The sequence below is a fragment of the Heloderma suspectum genome, chromosome 7, assembly GCF_057233095.1.
Source record: "Heloderma suspectum isolate Gila_16-S chromosome 7, 16-S_ref, whole genome shotgun sequence".
Taxonomy (NCBI): domain Eukaryota; kingdom Metazoa; phylum Chordata; class Lepidosauria; order Squamata; family Helodermatidae; genus Heloderma; species Heloderma suspectum.
Genome location: NC_139464.1, coordinates 62,557,850 through 62,583,459, shown reverse-complemented (window position 1 = coordinate 62,583,459; position 25,610 = coordinate 62,557,850). Strand labels below are relative to the sequence as shown.

Here is a 25,610-nt window from a genome sequence, read left to right as displayed (position 1 = left end):
GAGACACCATGAGCAAAATATACCTGGCTCATGGAAGAAAGATAGGAGGTGTTTGTGTCTAACCCTGTAAGTTCCATGAAGGGACCAGGATCAGCCATTAAGGACAGAGCTTGGACTGGATCTACAGAATATATATCTGAGGAGGGGCCAAAGACAAGAGCAGAAAACTTCCTCCAAACTTGCCCACTATGTTGCACAAATTACTTTATAACTCTGGGAGAGTACTATGTGTGTCAAGTGAAACTGAATTAAGACAGCCATACAGAATTATTTTATGTATATAAGTTCTCTTGTCAATGCACTACTAAGGTCAGACACCTTTTTAAAATCTGTTGTATCTTCTTTTTCTAGCTTGCTGGAATATGATTTGCGATCTTCCAAATAACTGTATCCAGTCCGTCCCATTACTGAATCATAACGATCTCCTGATGATCCCGTGTCATACCTTTAACACAAAAGGAAACGTTCAAAGTTTTCACAGTTCAATTCAGACATCAAACCAAACCATGGTTTGAGGTTACTAATTTAGACCTAAACTATGTTTTTCCAAACACACATGCAAATCATAGTTTACACTGTTTTTTCTCACTTGTCTCACTACTGAAATGATATCCTAAACTACTTTGCCTTGTTCTACTGCAAGCAAATCAACACACGGCATGCTACCCTGTTGCCATCAGATGGCAATCCTAATAAGGCAGCGCAGCGTAAGATTTAGATCGCTTTAGATTGCTCTTGATCGTGCAGAACATCTTCCTCTACCAACATTCTGTTGAGAAGTGTCCCCCTTTTCCTCACATCTTTCACCTCACTTTTTCCAGGTAAAATAGCAGAAGGAACTTCAAGTTGTGCAGGACTTGGAAGGGGAGAGAGAGAGCTTATTTAACCCTTTCCTTCCCAGCTTTCTCCACTCAAAACTGCCACTCACATCCCAATGTACTGTTCCCACCAATACCAAAAGTCCCATATCTCTCAGAGAGAAAAAGCGGGGGTGGGGGGTATTTTGACCAGCAAATGCCCAAGAAGGAAATGTTTCAAATGTTCTTTCTTTTACTCCCACCTCCTGAAAACACTTACAGCTACTTTGCCTGAAAAAGAAAATCCATTTTTCTTTCAGTCCTAAAAATGTGTGTGAAGCATGATTTCATAAACAGTGATGTTTCATTACTATTTTCCCACACCATCCTGCTCTTTTCCATGGCCTTTGCACCCACTACACCCCAGCCGCCATCAACTTCAACTAAAATCCCTCAAGACTCACATCTTAATAAGGTTTCCAATCCTACGATCCATAAGTGTTCCGCAGTTGGGTTTCACACCTAAGTCTCATGTGCACACATCTCATGTGCGTGGCAGAAGAGTGTATGTGAACCACTTAGAGATTTTATTATACTAACTGTTATATAAGTACTCCCCTTCATAGGTCACTGCCTTGTTGTGGCGAAGGGGCTTGCGTAACTCAGTGAAGCCATAAGCGAAGCCGTGCAGGGCCACCCAAGACGGACAGGTCATGGCAGAGAGTTCTGACAAAATGTGGTCCACTGGAGAAGGAAATGGCAACCCACTCCAGTATTCTTGCCAAGAAAACCCCATGGAACGTATCACAAGGCTAAAAGAGATGACGCCGGAAGATGAGCCCCTCAGGTCAGAAGGTGTCCAATATACTACTGGGGAAGAGCAGAGGGTATTCCAAGTAGCGCCAGAAAGAGTGAAGCGGCTGAGCCAAAGCCAAAAGGACACTCAGCTGTGGATGTGTCTGGTGGTGAAAAGAAAACCCGATGCTGTAAAGAACAATATCGTTTAGGAACCTGGAATGTCAGATCAATGAATCAAGGTAAGCTGGAGGTGGTCAAACATGAGATGGCAAGATTGAACATCGACATCTTGGGAATCAGCGAACTAAAATGGACAGGCATGGGCGAATTTCATTCAGGTGACCATTATATCTACTACTGTGGGCAAGAATCCCTTAGAAGAAATGGAGTAGCGCCCATAGTCAATGAAAGGGTGGGAAAAGCAGTACTGGGGTACAATCTCAAAAACGATAGAATGATCTCAGTACGAATCCAAGGCAAACCATTCAACATCACAATAATTCAAGTCTATGCCCCAACCACTGAGGCTGAAGAAGCTGAGGTTGATCAGTTCTATGAAGACCTACAACACCTTCTAAAACTAACACCAAAAAAAGATGTCCTTTTCATCATAGGGGATTGGAATGCTAAAGTAGGAAGTCAAGAAATCATAGGGATAACAGGCAAGCATGGTCTTGGTGTACAAAATGAAGCAGGACAAAGGCTAATAGAGTTTTGCCAAGAGAACACGCTGATCATAGCAAACACTCTTTTCCAACAGCACAAGAGGCGGCTCTGCACATGGACATCAGCAGATGGTTAATATCAAAATCAGACTGATTATGTACTTTGCAGCCAAAGATGGAGAAGCTCTATACAGTCAGTAAAAACAAGACCTGGAGCTGACTGTGGCTCAGATCATGAGCTTCTTGCTGCAACATTTTGGCTTAAATTGAAGAACATAGGGAAAACCACTAAACCATACGGGTATGACCTAAATCATATTGTAACATTGTTCAGGCAGCAACTAAATCCATCCCAAAGAAAAAGAAATGCAAGAAAGACTTTACAAGTAGCTGACGAAAGAAGGGAAGCAAAAAGCAAGGGAGAAAGGGGAAGATACATCCAACTGAATGCAGAGTTCCAGAGAATAGCAAGGAGAGACGAGGCCTTCTTAAATGAACAATGCAAAGAAATCGAGGAAAACAAAAGAATGGGAAAGACTAGAGATCTTTTCAAGAAAATCGGAGATCTCAAGGGAACATTTTGTGCAAAGACGGGCATGATAAAGGACAAAGAAGGCAGGGACCTAACAGAAGCAGATGAGATTAAGAAGAGGTGGAAAGAATACACAGAAGAACTATACAGGAAAGATCTGAATGTCCCTGATAGCCATGATAGTGCGGTCACTGAACTTGAGCCAGACATCCTAGAGAGTGAAGTCAAGTGGGCCTTAGGAAGCATTACTAACAACAAAGCTAGCAGAGATGACAGTATTCCAGCTGAGCTTTTTAAAATCCTAAAATATGATGCTGTTAAAGTGCTGCACTCAATATGCCAACAAATTTGGAACACTCAGCAGTGGCCACAAGACTGGAAAAGGTCAGTTTACATTCCAATCCCAAAGAAGGGCAAAGCCAAAGAGTGTTCAAACTACCGTACAATTGCGCTCATTTCACATGCCAGCAAGGTTATGCTCAAAATCCTACAAGCTAGGCTTCAGCAGTATGTGAACCGAGAACTACTGGAAGTACAAGCGGGGTTTCGAAGAGGCAGAGGAACTAGTGGTCATCTGTGCATTGACACATATGGGCTCTGTGCCTGCATGGAGCCTCGATTTGGGAAACTTCTATAGCTGAGCAAGAACCCAGTTGGCAGGAACACTTCCGCCACCATCCAATTGCACATACTCCAATGGGTTCCCGCTCAATCCCTCTTTTCCAAGGGAGACCACCAATTGTGGCCCTCTAGCACCAAGGAACTCTGGTATCAGCACCAACATGACACTGACACTGAAGCAGGGATGGTGGATGGGTTCTGTGAATGCACAGATGACCATTCAAAAAACTCCAGTTACAGGTAAGCAACCTGACTTCCTTCTTTGTGGTCTCTGTGCGTCACACATATGGGCAAATAACAAGCTTACGTACCAGGAGGTCAGTCGGTCTCCTCATCGAAGAACCTCTGACAGCACCATGTTTCTAAAAGAGCAGTCTCTGTGAGCTTGAATGTGGAGATGGCAATGCTTGATAAACGTGGAAAGGGTAGACCAGGTTGCAGCCTGACAGATGTCTGGTATTGACACCTCTCTGTCAAGTGCCACTAATGCTGCTACCGCTCTAGTTGAGCGCACTGTGATCGGTCCAGGCAAGTCCAAAGACTCCAATTCATAAGCCAGTTGAATTGCTTGACCTACTCAAGATGCTAAGCGCTAGCAGGAGATGGGGACTCCTTTCTTAGATCTTCCACAACAGACAAACAAATGCTGGGATCGACAAAATGACTCCGTTCTCACTTTGTAGAATGCCAAAGTCCTGCAAACATCCAAGGTGTGTAGCGTCTTCTCAATTGGAGCCAAGGATAAGGCGAAAAAGGCAGGAAGAACTATATCCTGACCCAAATGAAAACTAGAAACAACCATAAGCAAGAAAGCAGTATCAGGACAAAGTACTACTTTGTGCCTATGAAAGCATAAGTAGGAAGTATCCACTCGAAGGGCACATAACTCTCCAGAGCATCGTGCCAAAGTAATGGCCACTAAGAACACTACTTTCAGAGAGAGAAGACGAAAATCCACTACAGCAAGGGGCTCAAATGGTTTTCTGGTAAGTGCACTCCATGCCGGCACTAGAGGTTTCACCAGAGGGGCCAGATTCTTAACTCCTCTTAAAAACTGACAGACAAGAGGATGTGAGAAAATTGAAGATCCGTCAGAACCAGGACAGGAAGCCAAAATGGCTGCTATGTAAACTCGAGGGGAAGAACACTTAAGTCCTTGTTGATGAAGTGACAACAAAAACTGTAAAACATCCCAAATAGAGCAATGGACCAGGTTGAATCCATTGTCCCTAGCAAAAGCTGTAAAGCGTGTCCACTTGCTAGGATACAAATTTCTGGTTGCAGGCTTCCTCGCTGTCTCAAGAACATCTCAGAGTGAATTAGATAAGTTCATTGGATCTACCGTCAGATCCTCCACACTGTGAGACATGGGTAGATCTGGCTGCCTCACCATGCTTCCATTCCTGGACAACAGCGTTGGTGTGAATGGAAGGCGAAGACAGTCCCCTCTGGACCGGTGCAGAAGCTTGGCAAACCAAGGCTGCCTGGGCCACCACGGTGCAATCAAGATGCCCTCCATGCCATCATTCTCTATCTTCGCTATCACTCGGTTGAGAAGACGATATGGTGGGAACACATAGAGGAAGCATCCGTCCCAATCCCAGGCATCTCCCAGAGACCGCACACCCCTGCCTGATCGGCTGCAGAAGCTGCGGCACACCATTTTCCTCTCTGACGCAAACAGCTCCAGAGCAAGGATGCCCCAACGATGGAACAATCAGTTGCAGACACCCAGATCAACGTACCAATGTATGTGCCACTCGGGCCTCCAAGGGGAGGGCATTCCACAACCAGGGTGCCACAGCAGAGAAGGCCCTCTCCCACGTCCCACCATAGTATATGGTCCATGACATCTAAATGAAGTCACTATGTTTATATTAACAGTTTAGCTATATTGACACAGAGCAAATATAATTTTTTTTAATTCTTCTACTTCTCTCCAGTTTGAAGATATTTAAATGTGAATTAGGGATATATAGCCTCAGACCAATTACTCCCAATATCAGGCAATTGGAGAATTCCCTTCCATTAGGAAACTCAAAAACTGAACTCTCCTCGATTTGGGTGGGATGAACAACACAATGGCCATCACATGTGTAATCAGTAAACAATATTGTTTGGTACTAATGGAACATTCATTTTATAATCACCAGGAAACTGTGATGCTAAAATGAAGATGGTCCATGACAGCATAATAGCACTGCCACTCTCTTGTTTAAATTACATGTAATATTCTACAGTTGCAATATCTACGAAGAACTGAGTTCAGGGTGAGGTTTTTGCCATACGGCATCATTTGCAAAATGTATTTCTCCCCTAAAAGTATACTTAATCTTTCACATCATTAGGTATATTACACAAAGATTTTATATTGCACATCATAATGAGATATAAACATAAGGAGTACACATACCTTGAAAGGCTATCACTCTGAAAGATAAAAAAAATAGAGCAATTTTAGAAGATTGTCTTATTCATCAAGGAAATTATTCACAATGCAAAGAATGAGAGTGGTTGAAAAGCATCTTATAGGATCTAATCAACATACACTATTTAATAGTAAGAACAAAATGTATAATAGAATATACCCGATCAAAGCATAGTCCAGGATCTAAACAGCTAATTTAAGTATACACCAAGGGCTTAGGGATGCCTAGAAGGACTTTTAACTTGTCTCTCTGAACAGCAGATACTTGCCTGCAAGCCAAAGTCCCTTTTAAAGGTCCTTCCATTTCAAGAGTAGCTTGTGGTTGGCGGCTGCTGCTTGACACACACAAGCCGAAAGCCTCCTCGGGCACCTAGAATTAGCTGCTCTATTCTTTGTATCCAGCCACGATTTGCAAAGTATTCATAAGACATGGCAAATACATGTCTTATGACAAATGACAGCTGATCCAAATGAAATGTTCACATGAAACAGACATGATAGGAATAGCTTCATGGTGACATTACCACAACAAAATACAGTTGACTGCAGTGAATGCACTATCAATAACAGAGTGATGATAAAAAGATAAACAGGATGCAGTTAGTACCTGCAATATGGATCAGTAGAAGCTTGCCTTTTGTAAAATATGCACTCGAATTCCAAAGTTATCATTTAACTAAATAAATACTTATTGTTCTATATGTAATGCAAGCTTTCTTCTTATTCAACAAGCGAGAAACAAGAGAATTTAAGAAAAACAGTGAAGGTACATGGAACAACACTCTGTGCAATGAGATAGGATCGAATGGGGCAGATTGATGAAATTGTGTATAATTATAGGAAGGTCAAATAATGTCATCCACTCTCTGCTCATAAGAACATTTTTACTCCAAGCCTGTACACCAGAGGACACAATTTTCCTTCACAGAAGCTTAAGTAAATGCATAGCATAATGCATTTCGTGTAACAAAACCAGAACTGAACTATTACCTGTGCTTCCTTTTTATTTGTTCCCTCTTCTGAATCGGACAGGTGTTCCTGTTCGTTTTCATCACTCTGAGGGGAAAACCCATTTAAAATTAGTTTGCATTTATATATTGCAATATGAAAACTACAAGCAGATTCACAACTTGTCCAATTAATAGCGTTGCTTAAGCATTACTCACTAGAACACACTGGTTGACTAAATCCTCCCTCAAGTGTTTCTAAATACACATCTATGGACTGTTTTAACAGGTTCTCACTTACATCTTGTGTCCAAAAAGAAACTCCTGTAGATCTTCGTTTTTCTCTTGGCCGTCGTCTTTCCCTTATTGATTTTGTCTGTGATTTATCTTCTTCCTTTTCTTCTTCTTTCTTCCCTGTTTCTATTTAAGTAGTAATGTTTTAATAAAGTTTAGAAAGAATTCTGATATATAACACACAACCTTTTCTACTGGTTCCTGAAGCAAGATACTCAGCATCCAATTTTATGGAACAGAATCCTAAAGTACTTTGAGAATACAGAATAATTCTTTGAGAATACGATTTAATTCTACAGTGCCATCATTCTCTTTCTACATCATTTCATCATTTCTAGCTCTACATCAGTCAAACTAGAATATTTCGATATAGTACTACATGGACTTTAGCCTTAAGAATCAAAGCCTAACAAATCTGCATACATTACAACATTTACAAATACATATTCATCAAAGCATACAGAACACACTTATTTTAGATAAGTATTTGTTTAGCCAGAAGCATCAAGAATTCAACGTGCAAAAGGCCCTTTTGGAGAGGGATTTGTATTTAAACTAGTTATTTTTTCTTTGTATGGCAATGCATTGAATTAAATAACACAATTTTAAAACCATGGTAAGGATCCATTTCTGTAAAATTATATTTAATGTAACATGTCGGTAAGATCAAATCTTAACTTTCAAATTGTTTGTTCAGCTCTAAAATGTTTTATTAACATGTACAAGAATTATTAAGCAGGGCTGCACAAGCATATGATATTCCTTTGCTATCATGCACTTTATCAGTGTGTGTATCCTTGAATTAACATAAGAAATTACAAACATCCAGGTACTTGTTTATTTCAGTGCTGCAATATCTTCAGGGCTAAAAAATGAATCTATGTTTAGGTGACAATACTCAGTCACACTTTAAAACAATTTTTGGATCCCGTCACAATTTAAAACTAAAATTTAGTGCCTATGGTTCTGTGGAAACCCATGATCAAGTAAGGTAATTAAGAGAGCAATCTTATGGCCGCTAGACACTGTCTAGTGGGCCATAGGATATGCTCTATTCCAGGAACCGACCTCGGATCCCACGCTCTGAAGTCAGTTCCCGGAAATCCGACCTTCCCCCTCATCAGCGCTGCCTCTGAGGCAGCGCGGAGAAGCCCTGTCCTCCACGCCTGGAAGACGAGCATGGAGTGACTGAAAGGGGGTGGGGCTCGGGGCATTCCAGGGTGAGGAGAGCAGAGCTGCACGTACAATACATCCTATGTGTCGTACAGCAGTTTCCTCTCCTGGCCAGCGCCCCCGCTGCTAGACAGCCGAAAACGGCTGTCTAGCAAAAAAGAGCAAGGCAGGAGAGGCACAGACAGAACGATCCCCCTGTGCCTCTCCTGCCTTGCTTTGGATAGGCAGTTGCCTCCAAGGTTGGAGGCGGCCGCCTATCTATTTAGGATTGCGCCCTAAAGAAGACAATCCTTAAAGAAATGACAAAATATTAATCCTAGGTGGTGATGCTGCAAGAGGATTTCTAATGGTTTTACCAGTTACTCATAAGATCTATCACATTCCGTGAAGGGGCAATTGTTCATTGGCAATGAAAGCAAAGAAAGAGAAAGGAATCAAACAAACCTTACCTCTCTCATTTTCCTTTGCTCCACTTCTGGAGTAAGCAGAGGTTATACCTATAATGTTGTTTGGTCTGTTTAGTTGGCCTGAAGAATTAGAAGAGGTGGCAACTGAAGAAGTTGATGAAGTAGTTGAAGATGTAGTTCTATAGCGATGATACGGCTAGTCAACAAGGAAAAGTCCTTATCAATCTTGAAATATTGGTAAGCATAAATATATTTTCAATCATTTTAATCAAGGAAGCCATCTCCTACAATTTCAGAACCAACACAACACATATTTACACCTATGCCATAAAACAAAAACATGAAATACCTCTTCTATTGTTCGTGCATATCTTTGCCTATAATCATCATCTTTAGTTTCAGATTCCTTCTTTTCCTCCTGTTTTTCTTTGTCTTGTTTTTCTTTTTCCTCCTTTTCTTTTTCTTCATTCTCTTGTTCTCTGGTTCGTGTAGCGCGACTTCTACCAATAGTTTTTTCAGCTTCTTGAAGATCAGTCAGTGTTACACCCTGTAGAAGAAACCCACCCACCAAAACAGATGATTTATCAAGCCTCCATTATCCAATTTGACATCTGTTGTTATTCAAACAATATGCATTAAACCTACAGTCTTTAAAGGGGTTTAAATAGGTTTAGCTAATACTTAACAGCAGTCCAGGAAGCTCTGCATACTGTTCTGCATTCAGGTACAGATATGTGAGTTCAAAAGTTATCTATGAAGTACACCAGTTAAGAATGCACATAGGTAAAAATAGCTGTATCTCATTTATGGCAACTGGGAATGGATTATACCCTTATTTGTGTATTTAACATGATATAAAATTATTACATGTATGCCATTCCTTCTCAATTTCGCGCTGTTAATACATTTTGTACACAGGTATTTAAACTTCAGTACAACACAAGAGGACTTCAATGAAGCTTAACGTAGCTGTGTCCTAGTGTTATTGAAAGCAACGAGACTTGAATTAGTCATGATTAATGCACTGATTTCCATAGGGCTTCATGATTAATTTTAGGTGAAGTTTGGCCACTGTGCCCCTCAGGAAAATGTTCTTTTAGCAGGACAATTTATCTTGTCCACCAAGAACAAGATAATGCACAGTGTATTTAAGCCAGAGGAAAGTAGAGGTTTCAAGAGAAAGACTGGCCAGGAGGTAGGGATTCTTTAGGTACGCGGTAGGAGTGGGCAACACTTGGCCCATGGGCTGCATGTGTCTCCTGCCCTCTCCTCACTGCCCCCACCCCAAACTTTTTTTAAAAATCTGGGGGGGGGGATGGTGTCTGTAGTACCCAACCAGCCAAATTTAGCTTGTTTACAAGTTAAATTTGGCCCTTAGGGCGCTCTGCAGCTGCAATGGAGCACTGAAAGGTTAAATTTTGATTACAAACAAGCTTCAACCATTGTAATGCTCTGTAGCACTACAAAGCAGTTTCCTGCCAAATTCTGGCAGCAAACCGGCAACTTCGTGTCTCTCTGTGTGTGAGTGGGGGGGGCACTCCCCAGACTACAACCTGTACCAGGGATCGAAAATGGCTCCTGTACCTCCAGAAGTTGCCCACCCACGTATAGAATATCCTATCTTGGGGGTAGTGATCCGCTAAGATTGTGATTCGTGTGCTTAGAAACTAAGATTGTGGTTGTATTCCAAATCATACAAGTATATACATGAACTGGCTTAAATTAAAATCTAATGAAGATGGAAGGGCAGAAACTATAACGAAACCCTGCAGCAGCAAAGTTAATTCAAGAAATAACTGTAAGCCATAGGAACTCAGTCTGCATACTGTTTTTAAAAGTTTTGAGTTTAGACTGCTGTTCAAGTGCTCTCTGGGGACAACACTGGTGAAGTACGTATCAGTGGATCAAACTGTGGTTACCCTGAAAGTCCTTAAAGTAAAGCCAACCTGCCCCCACAAGAAACTATAAACTTTTGAGACACAATGACTGCGCCTGCACATCATGCTAAACCACAGTTTAGTATGACATGCAAGAGCAGGAACAAGCAGCGGCAAGCCTTGAGCTTATGTGTGTGCAAGAGGAGGATTTCATAAGCTTTTTCTTTTGGTTAACAGTTGTTTGTCATGCTGTGTTGAGCAACAAATGTGATTAACATTACCTATGGTCAGTTTCACAAATCCAACTTCAAACCATGGTTTCTGAAGCTGTTTTGAAATTAACCATGGCAATGTTATGTGAGAGTTTCAAATCCAGACTACATGGGAAAATGTGCTTAAATAAGAGCAAAAGAAAGGCTTCTGAGCGCCTCCTCTCAGCTGTGCAGGAGGAGAGGAGGAGGAAGAAAGTATGTGAGCCCAATGATTGCTGTGGCTCATTTTCTTTGCATGTAGCCCTTTACCTAATTTCATGGGGGGGGAGAATGGGGGTAGCCAGAGGAAGAGAAGATTTGGCGGAAACCAACATGGACATAAAAAGGAGAACACCGTCCCCAGCATATTACCTCCAAGGAAATATGGCCTTCAAATCTCCACCCCCATGGAAAGGGTGGCTTAGTGAGATGTTCAGAAGTGGCCAATAAAATTAACATGGCTCAGGAGAAGGGTGGGAAAACCTCACCAAAATAAAAAATGCACTTACCAGTGGTACATTAAATAGCACATTGGTGGAGACCTGTCACTTGTTCCATATATTTAGAATATATGCTTGTATACTTTTATTTATCAAAGTATGAAGCATCGCTTTTGCTCTATGAAAACTAGTGAATTCATATGTATCATACAACCAGCTGGATTACAATACGCTCCCTAAATGTAGCATATAAGACCACTGTACCTGTGTAGATCTTCTGGACTGTCTTGCTTGCCTTGATCTAGCTTTTCTTTGGGATTCAGATTCTTCATCCCGAACTGGAGTGAGGTATGACCTACGGTTAAAGATTTCCTAGCTAGTAATAACTGTAAAGTAATTGAACTTTTGGAGAATAAAGCAACAGAAGCAGCAGCAAGTGAAGCCTTCCAGCTAAGTCACAAATACATGAGGAAGCAACTGACCAAAGTTTCAAAACAGGTTCATGACAGGAAAAGCTATGACAGTTCTTTTTACACCAATGATGTAATTCCTATATGGCAATAAGGCCAATGCCCACGTTTTGCTATAAGGCAGTACTGAGCATATGCAGGCTCATCATGTCTAATAATACAATACTGTCAACTCAACACTCTAACTTAGGAATCAGCAACGGCAACACCAGAATCAAACCCATCCCACTCTGGGGTCCCACAAGGGTTTCTAACTCAGAGACAAGACGGTGTTTATGGAGTTTGTGATGACTGGCAATGGGGTGGGGCGAAGAAAGGAAAAAAAGTTCTGACCTGGAACTCTTATCATTTCCTCAAAGTGGTACACCACATAAACTAGTTGCTGATGAGGACAACCATTCCTTACTAGCAAACGTGAAGTGCTACTGATTTGCAAAACTAATGTTTTAAAAATGATTTAGTTCTATCAAATTTGTCAACACTCAATCAGCCATGACTTCCAATGCAATGGCTGGGTTCAGATATAATGGGAAAGCATGGTTTCCCATTACAAGAATGTGCCACAGAAAGCTTTAAGCCAGGCTGGCATGCACCTTTTCCATCCTTTGCATGTGAGAAGAAGGTTTTGAAAACTTCCACGTTCAGTTTTTAAAAGGTTGTAGTTTGAACTCAGGAAATGATGTTTAGTTAACAAACATGGATCAAACTGTGGTTTTAGGTTCCAAGTTGTTTGAACTAACTAATGGAAAACTGGTTTATTCAAAACTGAAATTTCAAATCTCTTATCCTCATATTTGAAGGAGGAAAGGGACAGAGGAAGAGTATGAGAGCCTGAGCCTCGCTGCCATGGATTTTTGTAATGGGAAGCCATGTTTCCTGTTGCATCTGAACTGGGTTAATGTATGACCTCTTTGGACAAACGTACCATATAAGAAAAACACAGCTATTAAAAAAGCAGACAATTGGTATGATCAATACAACACCATAAAATATGCCCCAAAGTGAGCTATTGTACTCACTTTGATAGGAAAACTAGTATTATCAGTTAAATATTGGGCATGAATATACACACATACATACATACATACATATATGTATATAAATAAATAAAAATAAAAATACATTGGGGCTGTTCGCATGACAGAACAGTCCACCATGGGTTATTTAACCCATGGTGAGGCTGTGGCAAGTGTGGCCATCATTTTGAATATGCAAGCCCCACTCAGAAGTGGTTGTGTTGTGCAAACCTGGTGAGCGTAGGTTATGTGAGAGTTAAACAACCCTCACATAACCCATGGTCTGTTTATGTGAGGATTATTTAACCCTCACATAACTCATGCTCGCCGGGTTCACACAACATGACATCCCCCAAGCAGGCATTGCATATTCAACCTGGCAGATGCAGGTGTTGTAGCTCATTGTAAGTTAAATAACCCACGACGAGCTGTGGTGTGGCATCTGAACTCAGTCAATATTTCACTGTTTTTTATTTCAGTCTATTCTGAATCAAACTGATTTATTTTTCAGTAGCCCAGGATCAAATTAGTCCAAAAATTCAACAAACATCCATATACTACAATGGACATTTAAACAACAACTTTGGGATATGAGCCTTGAGGTGCTTTGCTAATGCAGCAGCTCATACGATTGGGGAGATGAGCTCCAGCTCAAGAACTGGCACAACAGCAGCTACCTGTGTTATAACACCAGGCAGACATGAACCATTTCCCATGTACAGCACCATTGTGGGAGCTTTGTGGCTAAAATCCAAGGCCCAAAGAATATTTTGCACAGTAGATTGATAGAATTCTGGGTTTATGAACAGAGCTAAATGACACTGCACCATACAACGATGATGTTTTAAAGTCTGTCAGATCACTAAGAAGAGACTTGTGTGTGTGTGTGCGCGCGCACGCACACACACAAACATTTCTCCAATTACTCAAAGAAACCACTCTCAAATTCATCTCTAGTTTAAGGAGAAAACCCCTTGGTGGATATGAATACAGTGGCCCACTTCAGACAAGCAAATCCTGGTTAATAAGTCAGGATATGCATGAGCTACATGCACCCGCATGAAGCCCCTTCAAATAATTGAGTAAAGCAGCCAGTAAGTTGGAGTTCAACCGCAGCTTTCCATTACATGCAAACTGGGAACTATGGTTAATGATTTCCAAACAAGCCAGGATTCCGAAACCAATTTTAAGCCATGGTTTAAAGCTGGGTTTCTGTATCCTGGATTTTTTGGAAACTGTTAGTTACCAATTTACAGTCACGACCAGCTATGCTGCGTCTTCTTGGTTTATTTCACTGAACAAAGGAAATACCAAAATGGCAGCAAAAAGGCTGCGTGCAGGTGCATGGCACTCAGGTATACACAAGATTAAGCCAGGATTTGATCATTCTAATACAGCCAGTATTCCTTTCATTCAGAAAAGCTTGTGGCATGTGAATTTCTGGGAGCTTTCCTATGACCAGCTACCCTAATTCATTGTCAGCCATGCTTCAATTAGCGGATATCTTAAAATATTTTAGTAGCAGGCAGTCACTGTATGTTATGTCTAGGCAGCTAACGAATTCATGTGATCACACACTGAACTCTTAATGCACACATGGAAACTAAATGACTATAGAATCAGATGGTGCCATTCTATATGAATGTTCTATCAAGTAATCAGTCTTATGAGACACATTTCAGACAACACAATTTAAAAATGAAGGTAATTTAAACCATGAACATAAATCTAAACACATTATTTCAACCTGTGCAACATACATGCAACACCTTGACAGCTGGTGAGACTGAACAAGCCAGATGCCTGAATTTTGAACGTACTTGCTTTTTCAGCTCCTCTCAGGCTTTTCAAGCATATTTTTTTAAATACAAAGCTTATAATAAAATTGAGTCATTTGATACACTTATATATATTATATAATGCCCCAGTTTCAACTACTATTTCCTGAATGAAAGTTATTGTTGTATTGCCTTGCAGACTAAGTTGTATTGAAAAGGCCTTTCAAAGAATTCTTATTGCATTATATCCTACCTTACTTCCTATATTTCAAGGCATAAGCAAAGCATGCTATCCATATTGTGGAACACTGATGTAGTACATTCCACAATAAACTGATGTTTAAAATGGAATTAATACCCTAGTCTCAGAGCATTTAAGGCCGTTCCAGTGTACACACGCACATACACACAGTCCTGTCACATCATAAAAACAGGTTTGAGGCATGACCTTACAGAGTCAACAACCTACAACTTCAGATGGATGAAAAAGTAAGAAAAGGTGATTTATATGTGTATGCAAAATACCTAACTGGAAGCCTGTGAAAATTCACAGATAGATTTATTTTAAATTCAGAATCTTGCTACTCCTCTTCTTCCCATCAAAACCACATGTCCCCTTCTCTCCCTAGGATCTTTTGGGGGTGAGGTAAGCAGCCAGGGATGCATCTTTTGGCAAGCCTAAGCAGTCCCTAAAAATGGTAGGGTCCTTGGCTTGCTGTGACTATTCCCCTAAATAGAATTCTTTACTCTCTGTTTGGAAGTCTATTTGCTAATGGGTTATTATGAGCTCACATCACTTTCTCCATCTACCTGATATTTCATTAGATGTAAGTTTTAAATGTATCTTCACAGTCTTTGTCTTAAAGTTTTAGATGCCTATTTACTTGTGCTACACTTTTCATGGCTTTATCAATGAACTAAAAAACCTTTGAAACAAATCACATAAACAAAGCCTGGTATTTTAATAGGCATACAGAAAGTGGCTATTTGACCATCTGAATCTTTAAAAACAATGATGTTTATATTTCTAATTGAGAGGTGAGAGACATAGCAAGTTCAAACCATGGCATTTTGCTTAACACACAAAGTCACTTGGGACGAAAGAACACAAAAAGGAATTGTGGTCCAAACAACAAGGTCCCACAGGAAAACAGAACATATACAGCAAGGTAGAAGAAAAGGTGCTCTCAAATATTTACTGCATAACTTATCACCTTTATGTTTGTTGGGTTTGTTTTAATTTTAAAGTTATATCATGTTTCCATGATTACCAGAAGCCTATCTGTTTGGAAACATTTCTTCCACTCTAAAAAGCAAATAAATTCTTCTCACAATTCATGAAAATGAAGAACTCTCCTCAATGATAGGCAGATAATGAAGAGCCTATGAATGTGGAAATACTAAACATGTACACCACCCATTACCTTAATTTTAAAAATGGGAGGAATCATGGGAACCAGTGTATAGAAAGGACCTAATGTGGGAAAATGGCATTTCACATGATCCTACAAGTTTCCCATCACATATATTGTAGGTGAGAAAAGCTTTAATATGTTTACAGTTGTATCGATGCATATTTACTGAGTAGGCATTTGTTCATCTTACACTAATGGATCGCTCTGCACAAGAGAAGTATTATTCTCAGAATTTTTACACACCTGCGTCTCTCCCTGACCTCTGAAGTTGAGGACACAGTGCCAGAAGTAGTTGTAGTCAAGGCTGTGGTAGTAGTCGCAGTATTTACAACTGATGGTGCAACAGGAACGGTCACTGCTGTGGGAACATTGTCTTTGTCTCTCTCAGTACTATCCTCAGCCCATAAACGATTTGAGGTACTATAGCATCATAGCAGCAACACAAAAAGAGAAAAGGAAACAGCTAACAATGAAAGCACTTTACTAAAACGGTGTGATACAAAGGGATGGATTTTTTCTTTTTTTAAAAATACACAAATTTGAGAAGGTCTTTATTATGGAAGTATCAAAATGGCTCCAGGTGAGCTTTATTAGAAGTTATCAGCTTACCAAGCTTAGACTGTATTTTCACTCTGTTCCCAAGTACTGGTTTTACTGCCATGCACAGCTGTTACTTTATAATGCAAGTCATCTTCATTTTGAGGCGAGTTGCATATTGACCATATGTAATAGGAAAAATGAAAAAAATCCAGAGCCCAGGAACTTCTACACAAAAATGCATGCACAGACATAAAGCACACAATGAACTTAAGACAAAGCACAGTGATGCTCTTACCTGCTTTGAACGCCTGCTGTTGCTGAACCTGTTGTAACCTTTGCGGCAGTGCTTGTGCTAGAAAGCAGGCTTTTCTGAAGACCAGCTGGGGAGGTAACTGTTGCTACTGATGTAATACTTGGCATACTAGAACTAATCAAGTCATCTTGTCTTCTACCAAAGGAACCACTGAAAAGTCATGTGAATTTATAAAAAGAAACACCATATTTGTGAAGTAATTAAAGGAATGGTGGCTATTTCTCAATTTTCATCCACTTCAGATATTACATAGAAAAACTACCATCACTACAGCAACTGAATCTTTAGTTTTGCCTTTCCACAAATAACTATAAAGCCTTAAAACCTGATGCTCAGACAACAGGTGTGTGTTGTGTGTGCGTGTGAGCTATACACTAGGCTCCCTGCCCCTCCTGATTATTTTTTCATTTAATTTCTAAAATTGTTTCACTGGGAGGCAGGCATGCTGCAAAGTGAAGTACTGGCTCCAGTGTCATCTTTATTTCCAAGAATAAAGAATGTGTCTGGGCTTCAGAAGTATTCTTAAAAAATAAAAATGTGGAGTGGCTGTAGCCCAGCGTTTCATTTTGAAGTGTGCTTAGCCACACAGAAGCAAGAAAAGGTAAGCATGCTAAAAGGTGGTAGCAAGTGTTATGGGAGAACTAAAAGGGTGCCTGCGCTGTGTGTGTGTTTTGCCACTGTGGGATGTAGGTTATCTTATTTTGTTTATTTTGGTATATGTCTGTTCTTCCCTGGGTTTGTTGCATGTGTAGTGTGTGTTTTGCCTGTGTTTCGGTTTGGTGTGGTGTGTTTTGCCTGGGTTGTGCATGTGCACGTCATGTGTGTGTTTTACCTGGAGTTTTTTATGTGTGGCATGTGTTTTGTGTGTGTGCCATTTTGTGAAATAACACATGATCCCCTCTCAAAATTCCATATGTACCCACCAGCCTGAAAAAGTTAGGGACCTCTGACATACACTGTTCTCAAATCACAGGTTCATTTATTTACCTTCTCTGATAGCTTGTGTTTAGTGGGGAAGATCCTTCATTTGAAATATTTTTCTTTGCATCTTCTTCCCATTTTCTTCTTGTATAAGAACCACTACCACGTATTAAACTAGCAGATGTATCCCTGTTTTCTTTCTCTTCAATATCAGATGTACTGGCCAGCCGTCTTGGTATTGTAGGTGCAACATATGCAAGTCTGGTTGCTTTTGTATCTTTCTCCTGCAAAAGAAAGCATTTTTTTCAGGTTGGATTTTAGCACGGTGAATATAACAGTACATTTAAAAAAACTAATTCTACCTAAGTGCCATACATGATCCCGATTCTAATCCAGATAGATATATTCCATGTTAAATCTTACAATTTGCTTTAATGAATTTAAAAGAACAGTATTAGAACAAGTACATTGCTGAAACTGAGCAATTTTAATGTTTTTCGGCCTTTTTGCTTTTGTTTTAAACTAGGAGTAGGCAATGTTTTTTGTCGAGGGCCACATTCCCTTGGGGATAACCTATTAGGGGGTGCATGCTGGCAGTAGGTGGGGCCAGAGTCAAAAGTGGGCAAGGACACCCTTTCTCTCTTTCTGCCACACCTTTGCTTTCTCCTCTTCCTCTCTGTCAACCAGGCTGCCAGAAAAGGATCAGATTCTTGTTGCCAAAGATCTGAACTGATAGTTTGCAGAGGGTTTTTAAAATCAGGCTGAAGGATGCATGAAATTAGTCTGTGTCCCTAGGACCGCAGGTTGCCCACACATAACGAGAGTCATCCTGGATCAGACCACAGCTCCACCTAGTCCAGCATTCTGTTCCCACAATAGCCAGATGTTTATGGGAAGCCCACAGGCAGGACATGAATGCAATAGCACCCATTTTAGACTTTCTAGTTAATGTTTAAAAATAGCATCATCCAGGGATAAAGCTTTTGAAGTCTGTTCGTCGCCGATGCTCTGCAGATTTCACTGCAAAGAAATGCAAACAACAATGCTGGTATTCGAGAAAACAAATAATTAGTTACCAAACCTGAACTAAATTACAGAGACTGATGAACATGCCTGGTAATCATACAGAATTATGCTTCCTACGCAAGGTGTTAGGGAAATAAGCATGTGCTGTATCTTCCCCATCACTGAAGTTTATTGAAAGTGAAAGACACTGCTTTACTACTATGCAAGAAAGTAGCAAAAGGCTTGTATATCTAGCAACCAGACAGGTAAGATTCTCCTATTTGAAGAATGGAAAAAATACTGAACCATTCTTGAAAGCAGTCTTTCCCCAAGAAACTGTCTCAAGGCACTAGATAGAAATACACACATGGAGAGCACTGAAGCCTTGACTTCTGGAAACCTCTCACAATGCTCTATCTACCAACCACTTGGGCCTCTGAGACCTCACCAGGCATTAGGCACATATTTTCATCTTTCACAGCTTTCATGTATAGAGATTTTATTCCATGATCTGTGGAACCGAGAATTTGTTAAGGAGTTCTGCATCTTCAGACTCTGGTCTTTCTTTTTTAAAAAATGCACACAGCCCTGTTCTGAACCCACCATGAGCCATTGGTTAATTATGTTGTGTGTTTTGAAAAAAAAAAAAGGTTACCTTGTCTTTGTTGTCTAATGAAGAGGACAATCTAGGGCTTGAAGCTGAACGCATAACTCCTGTTGAATCCTTTTCTTTCTGAGTTTCTTTGCTAGCTGTAATCTCTGCCAGTGCCCCATAACTGCCAGTCTTTCGAAGACCTAATCTCCAAGAAGCAGGAGACTCATCTTTTCTCTCTTCTTCTTTGGGAGAAACCTTAGTTGAAGTAGGGAACTGTAAAACATATGGTTGCTTTTCTGTAAGTCTTGTTCTCCAAGTGTCCTCTGTGCAGTCATTTGGGAGTGCACATGCACAGGCCACAATACGAGAAATTCTAGAACCTCGACAGGACATGGAGTATGCCTATGCCCTTCTCAACGAGATGTACGCATAAACCAGGGGACCAGAACAACTGTCTTCCTGCTCAGTTCCCTTATGACCACCACTGGTGGCAAATCAAATAATTATTAGGACATGGTGAATGTATGTGTTAGGGCAGGAGGGCAGGATGTGCAACTGCACAGAGGACACTTGGAGAACAGCAGTTACAGATAAGCAACCCTGTTTTCTCCTTCGTGGTCTTTGTGAAGTCCCACATATGAAAGGCTTGTAAACTACTTTGTCTAATATTGATTTATCCATCATGAACTCTAGATTCAAACAGCAATGGGTCTTTGCACTGTGCCATCCCTTCTGTCGCCCCAGATATAAAGCCACCTTTGGTGTTTTCACTGCCAGTCATCAGATGTGACCTCTTCTTACTTGATTTAACTTCAGAGCCAGCACAGCTTGCTCATCGCTTGTGAAGCATGTTTCAAAGCTACATGAATTTTGCTTCCACACAGATCACTTGAAAATTCACACAGCTACTGCAATAAGTCACCTCCAGTTTTCCTGCTTAGCTGCCATATGGCCTGTTCAGCAGTGGCTAATGCTCTTTTTCAGAGTTATACTCTGACCCAAGAATCTCAATTCTGGCAAGCTTCCTTAACAAATCCCTGTTAAACCATGCCAATGCCCTTGCTACAGCCTTCCCCAAAGGGGAAAACATGAAACAGTGTTTCTATTAATGGAATGGATATTATCCCTACAAAGGTATACTTAAAAGTATACACACTCTACCTCCAGACTGAACACAGAAAGGGCAGTGTTTCTCCCCAGCAGATCATAGGCAATGAAAAAGTTACTAGAAATAAAATATATGGATAACCCAACCCAGATAGCTGTGGTTTTCTTTGGACCAAAATTATGGGGTAATACTGTAGTATACTGTCAAGGCATCTGAGGTAGCACAAAGCTTGCTGTTGCACTTCATGGCAAAGACATTCATCCAACCTCAGGTCATGCACATAGAGGGGCAAACAAGGCTGCCAAGAGGATGGGCGCAAGCAATCACTGTCAAAGCGCAAGAATTTCCACATTGTGCTTGCTCACAGCAGAATGTGGGACTATACGTAAGACACATTCTGACTCTCAGCATTTTTAATTCCATGCTTCATGAGATATTTTAAAATTAATTTCCTGTACATATACTTTGCATGACTGCGGAGTAGGAAGTAAAATCTCACACGATTTCCTGAGCAAGTTAACAATCTCATTAAAAAAAAACTGGTAAAAAAAAAACCCAACTTCTCAAAGGTTAGCTTTAAATGTTGCACTATAAACTACACACTAATGGGATGCAAAGACGACACACTGTTTAAAATCATGCAATTGTAGTGTCAACTCTGGAATTAACACTTGTTATTTAGCAACCTGGAAAAATGCACACAAAGCCCTCACCAGAGACTTTTCACCTTTACTGGGCACAAGAACAATGCCAGTTTTACGTAAGCCCTGCCTCCATGATGCAGGATCTACAGAGTCCGCCACAGGCATGATAGTAGGAAGAAAGTCATACTAAAGCCAATTGGGACAAGACATATAAAAGAAATATAAAGATTTAAAGAAATGTGGTGGTCGGGGGGGGGGGTCTACATATTTGAATCCCTATTTACTTTTCATAGTAAAAGCAACAGGCTCTGTTTCAGTCTTATGTTTATTCCACAAAAAGCAAATATTCACAGAATTATAAACATATATAAGTGGAGATCTGAACATTTAGAGGAGTGTTATCTGGGTGGGGTGGGGTGGGGTGAGGGTCATGTCTTTGGGAGAAGGAGCAGGAAGTTCAGCTCAGCTCTCTCTCCCACCCCCCACGGGGCAACACAGCCACACACAGGAGGCAGGAAACAAAGGAGGGGGGGAGACACAGGAGGGAAAAAGAGCATGTGGAGGAATGGGAAAGCAGAAAGAAAAGGTGGGGGGAAGAGTCTGACAGATTGGCACTCAGTTTCTCTTTCACACATATGTCAGGCATCAGAACCTGAGTTTACCAAGTCTACAGGAGCATGGACCATTGCCTAAACTGAATATGGAAACAATGGGAGGCCACAGCCTGACTCATAGCTTGTAGTTTAACAAACATGAACATTAGTACTTGTGTTTTAATAGGATGACACCACTCTGTTCAGAGTCTGCCTATCTTGTTACCTCTCTCCAAATGGGTACTTTGTAAGACAAGAGGCAGAATCAGCTGCGCATCTCACAACTGTGTTCACATGTTCCTATGTGATTTCCTTTGAGGCTTCTAAAAAAAGTTGTGGCTAGGTCCTCAAGACTAAATAATAGTTTTCTGCAAATGGCAATAACCTCTGTCATAAATCACATTTATATTCACTCTCATGCCAATAAGAGAATGATCTGCTAATGAGGCTTTACACTTGGGAAGGTGCTCTGTGTGTGTGTGTGTGTGTGTGTGTGTGTGTGTTTGTGTGAAGAATGAAAGAAGGGGCTGGGGAGGGAGAGCAAAGCTAGAGGCTAGGAGGCGGGAGAAAACAGTGAGGTAAACAGGGGGAGAAAGAACAAAGGCTAGAGGCTAGGAAGGGAGAGAAAGAAGGCAGCTAAAGATGGGAAAAAGAGAGAAATAGCGAGGCTAGAGGCTGGGAGAGGGGACAGAGCAAAGGGGAAAGGTCTGTGTGGGCAGAAGACTGGGCAGGCCCAGGAAGCAACTCTTTCCTTTTCTTCCTGCCCATCAAACAGCTGATCAGCAGCAGGTTCAAGAATAGGATGGAAAACCTGGCGCCCTAATGTTTTTCAAGATTTTATTAAAAATAAATGTTTGAAGGGGTCAGTAACTGGAGAGTTTCAGGGGTGCTGCTGTAGGTCCCCATGGGTGCTGTGTTGGGGACCCCTGCTTTAAAGTTTTACTATTGTTTGTGACAGATTAGCTCAAATTCAAAAAGAAGCAGAGCCACTATGTAGGAGAATGTTAGTTCAGTTACGCTAATCAATAAGAGCAAGCAGAGAACCCAGACTAAAAACAAGGCTGGGGTAAACAGTGGACCTAGATTCTCATTCTCTCTCTCCCCCCCCCCACCCGTGTGTGTGTGTGTGTGTGTGTGTGTGTGTGTGTCTGAGAAATGTTAGAATTGAAAATGTTTCCCCCCTAATGCTGATGGACTAAAACACAAATAAGGAATAATGAAACTGAAATAAAAGGGAGTGAGAAAACAGATCAAGCCGAGGCTAGATGTTACTTCCCTTCCCTTCAATGGGCTCATACAGTGGTGGCACAAACTCTCTGCCTATCTGAGGTGGGTGAAAAAAACATCCTGCCCCCTGTCACCACATCCCCCCAATCATCACTGCTCCCCCACCCACCGATTGCTGCCAACAACCAACTGTATGGCTCACTCTGGGGAAAGAGAAACAGAGACCTGGCTTGTATGACATGACAGCCTACCATGGCATAATTTACCAGCAGGGGCTGTCACATCATAGCAGACGCCTGTGAGCACCATTTTTGCATGGTGCCTGTGGGCCCTCGGCTTGCCATTTCATGTGAATCCAAGCAGCAGGGGTTGTTTGAAGGTTAGACAACCCTCAAACAACCCCTGCTGCTTGGGTTTTCACAACACAACAAGCCATGACAAGCTGGACACCTGTGGGCACCATGCAAAAATGGCACCTGTGGGCACCCAGCACAATGCAACAGTCCCCAAGGGTAAATTAAGACACAGTGGGCTGATACGTCATGCGAACCAGCTCAAACACTCCTTTATGTTATAAAGGGTGTTCACAGAGTACTCATCTTCCTTTTCTAGTCTCAGAAGCAGCAGAATGTCAGCTCTACATTACATCTTAAGAATACTTCCATTAATAACAAAGGAGGGTACTATGCGTATGATGGCTGCACACACAGATCTATCCTTGCAGCTGAAGGGATGTGCCTGGCTGCAAACTTTCCTTGACAAAGGCAAGCAGGCAAGTGTCAGATTACAAGGCTCTTTTGGAAGATACCATTTTAGAGATTGGGTTTACCATCTCTCTGTATTAAGGCAATGACCAAGATAGTTTATATAGACATTCATTTCATGAATTTAAAAAAAAAAAAAAAGCTCAAATCCATATTTGCAGTTTCCCAACAATACATTTTGGTATTTTGGGCATTAATTTATATCAGCTTCTAGTATTTGTTCTGAAGGATACGTTTAGGAGAGAAGTACTGCAGGGTTTGGATAAAGGACAACTACAAACTAACTATGTTTTCTAGTGAAATAGTCATTTCCCTAGCGACCATTAATGAGTAGTGAAAACTGTGGGCAATGCACAACAGAAATTGTAAAGGGCTCCAAAAATTTAAAATGCCATTTAAATGCCCACAAACATTACATACTACTACCAAAATAATAGAATACTTCTGTCAGGATGGCATAACAAGTACTGGTACTTACTGGCAGTTTGTCAAATTAAACAAAGTGAGCAGTGCTGCAACATTGACATGATAACTCTCTGCCTTAGTACACATTAGGAACTAAGTGATGGAGGGAGAAATCCTATGTGGAGAGGTGGCCACCTCCAAACTCAGAGGTGACTGCCTATCCAATGCAGGGTGGGAGAAGCATGGAGGGGATCCTCTGCTCCATGCTCCAGCCGTTGTGCATTCATGACTAGACGGCCGATTTCAGCTGTCTAACCACAGGTCATCGGAGTGCAGGGTGGAAGCATCATACCGGCACTTCTGCACTCCCCGCCACTGGGAATACCCCCTTTTGCCCCACTCCATGCTGCTCTTACGAGCAAAGAGCCCAGGAACGATCCATGCTGCCTATGAGGTGGTGGGGGGATGATTCTCTGGGAACCGATCTCGGAGCATGAGCTCCAAGGCCGGTTCCCAGAAACCGACCAATCCTATGGCCATCTAGCCGCTGTCTAGCAGCCACAAGATTGTATCTGAATTTGCTTGTTCTTCAGTAAATTTCTACCTTATGTTATTTGGAAAAGAGTGACCAATTCTGATTATCCTACATGAACAGTATGCTTGCTATTAAACATTTTCCCTACTAAGCCTAATAGATGCAACATTATTTTGTACAACTGAAAACAAAGACATCAGTTTTCTTAACAGCCACATTTAGAACACAGGAAAGAAAAATGAGAAGGCACCAATCACAGGAAAAGGAAGGGAGGAAACTTTCAGGTGCACAACAAAATGTTGTTCCTAAGACCAACACGTTTCGCACAGAGTTCATCCTCAGACACCCCAAAACAACACGTTTCAACCTGGCATCTGCACATTCTTACATCTTGGTTCTATTTTAGAATACATACACTGTATTCTTATTTTACAGATGGGAAACCAGACTGAAATAGTGACTTGACACAGTAAGGGCGCAATCCCATGGAGATAGTCAGCAGCCAAAGTCGGAGGCTGTTGAGTATCCAATGCAGGGCAGCTGCAGCACAGAGGCGATCCTTGCCTCCATGCTCTGGCTGCCCTGCATTTTTGCTAGATGGGCGATTTCACCCATCTAACCACGGCACTTCTGAGCAGGAGGGAAGGAGGCTAGGGCAAGCATAGGAAGCTGGGTAACACTGCTTTCCCAGTCTCCTCCCCTCCCTGTTCTCTCTTCACATCTCTGTGCTCTGGAGACATAGCCAGAACCACAATGACTGGGGGGGGGGGGGTCTGGGATCCCAGCCCTATTTCTGACCTTGGATCCCAGAAACTGAACACTCCTATGCTGTCCCAGATGCTGTCTAGGGGGCATAGGATTGCTCTCTAAAAGACTTAAATCCATATGTTCCAGACTGAAATGCTGGCTGACCCAATAATATTTGGCATATTACAACCAAAACTCTGATCAGAGCAACTTCCCTCTCAAGAGAATTCAAGGCCTTCTACAAATGCACTATAGAATCATTTAACCAGTTCAAAAAGAATTCAAAAGATTCTAAAATAATTTC

At 41.3% G+C, this 25,610-nt stretch overlaps 1 protein-coding gene across 6 annotated transcripts in view; it reads right to left on the bottom strand.

Moving 5' to 3' along the window:
• The window catches only part of PPP1R12A (protein phosphatase 1 regulatory subunit 12A), a 147,594-nt gene that overhangs the window by 15,253 nt on the left and 106,731 nt on the right, over nt 1-25,610 (bottom strand). For 3 of the 6 annotated variants that reach the window (XM_084810402.1, XM_084810403.1, XM_084810406.1), the window contains exons 10-20: nt 19,344-19,556; nt 17,750-17,967; nt 16,745-16,912; nt 16,153-16,329; nt 11,495-11,585; nt 9,012-9,209; nt 8,705-8,858; nt 7,090-7,208; nt 6,832-6,897; nt 5,827-5,843; nt 319-445 (exon numbers count right to left, since the gene is read on the bottom strand). In XM_084810402.1, the coding sequence (XP_084666528.1) occupies nt 319-445; nt 5,827-5,843; nt 6,832-6,897; nt 7,090-7,208; nt 8,705-8,858; nt 9,012-9,209; nt 11,495-11,585; nt 16,153-16,329; nt 16,745-16,912; nt 17,750-17,967; nt 19,344-19,556 (1,548 nt within the window). Of the gene's footprint in view, nt 1-318; nt 446-5,826; nt 5,844-6,831; nt 6,898-7,089; nt 7,209-8,704; nt 8,859-9,011; nt 9,210-11,494; nt 11,586-16,152; nt 16,330-16,744; nt 16,913-17,749; nt 17,968-19,343; nt 19,557-21,104; nt 21,222-25,610 lie in introns of all 6 variants that reach the window. The other 3 variants (XM_084810408.1, XM_084810404.1, XM_084810405.1) reach the window with 3 other exon arrangements.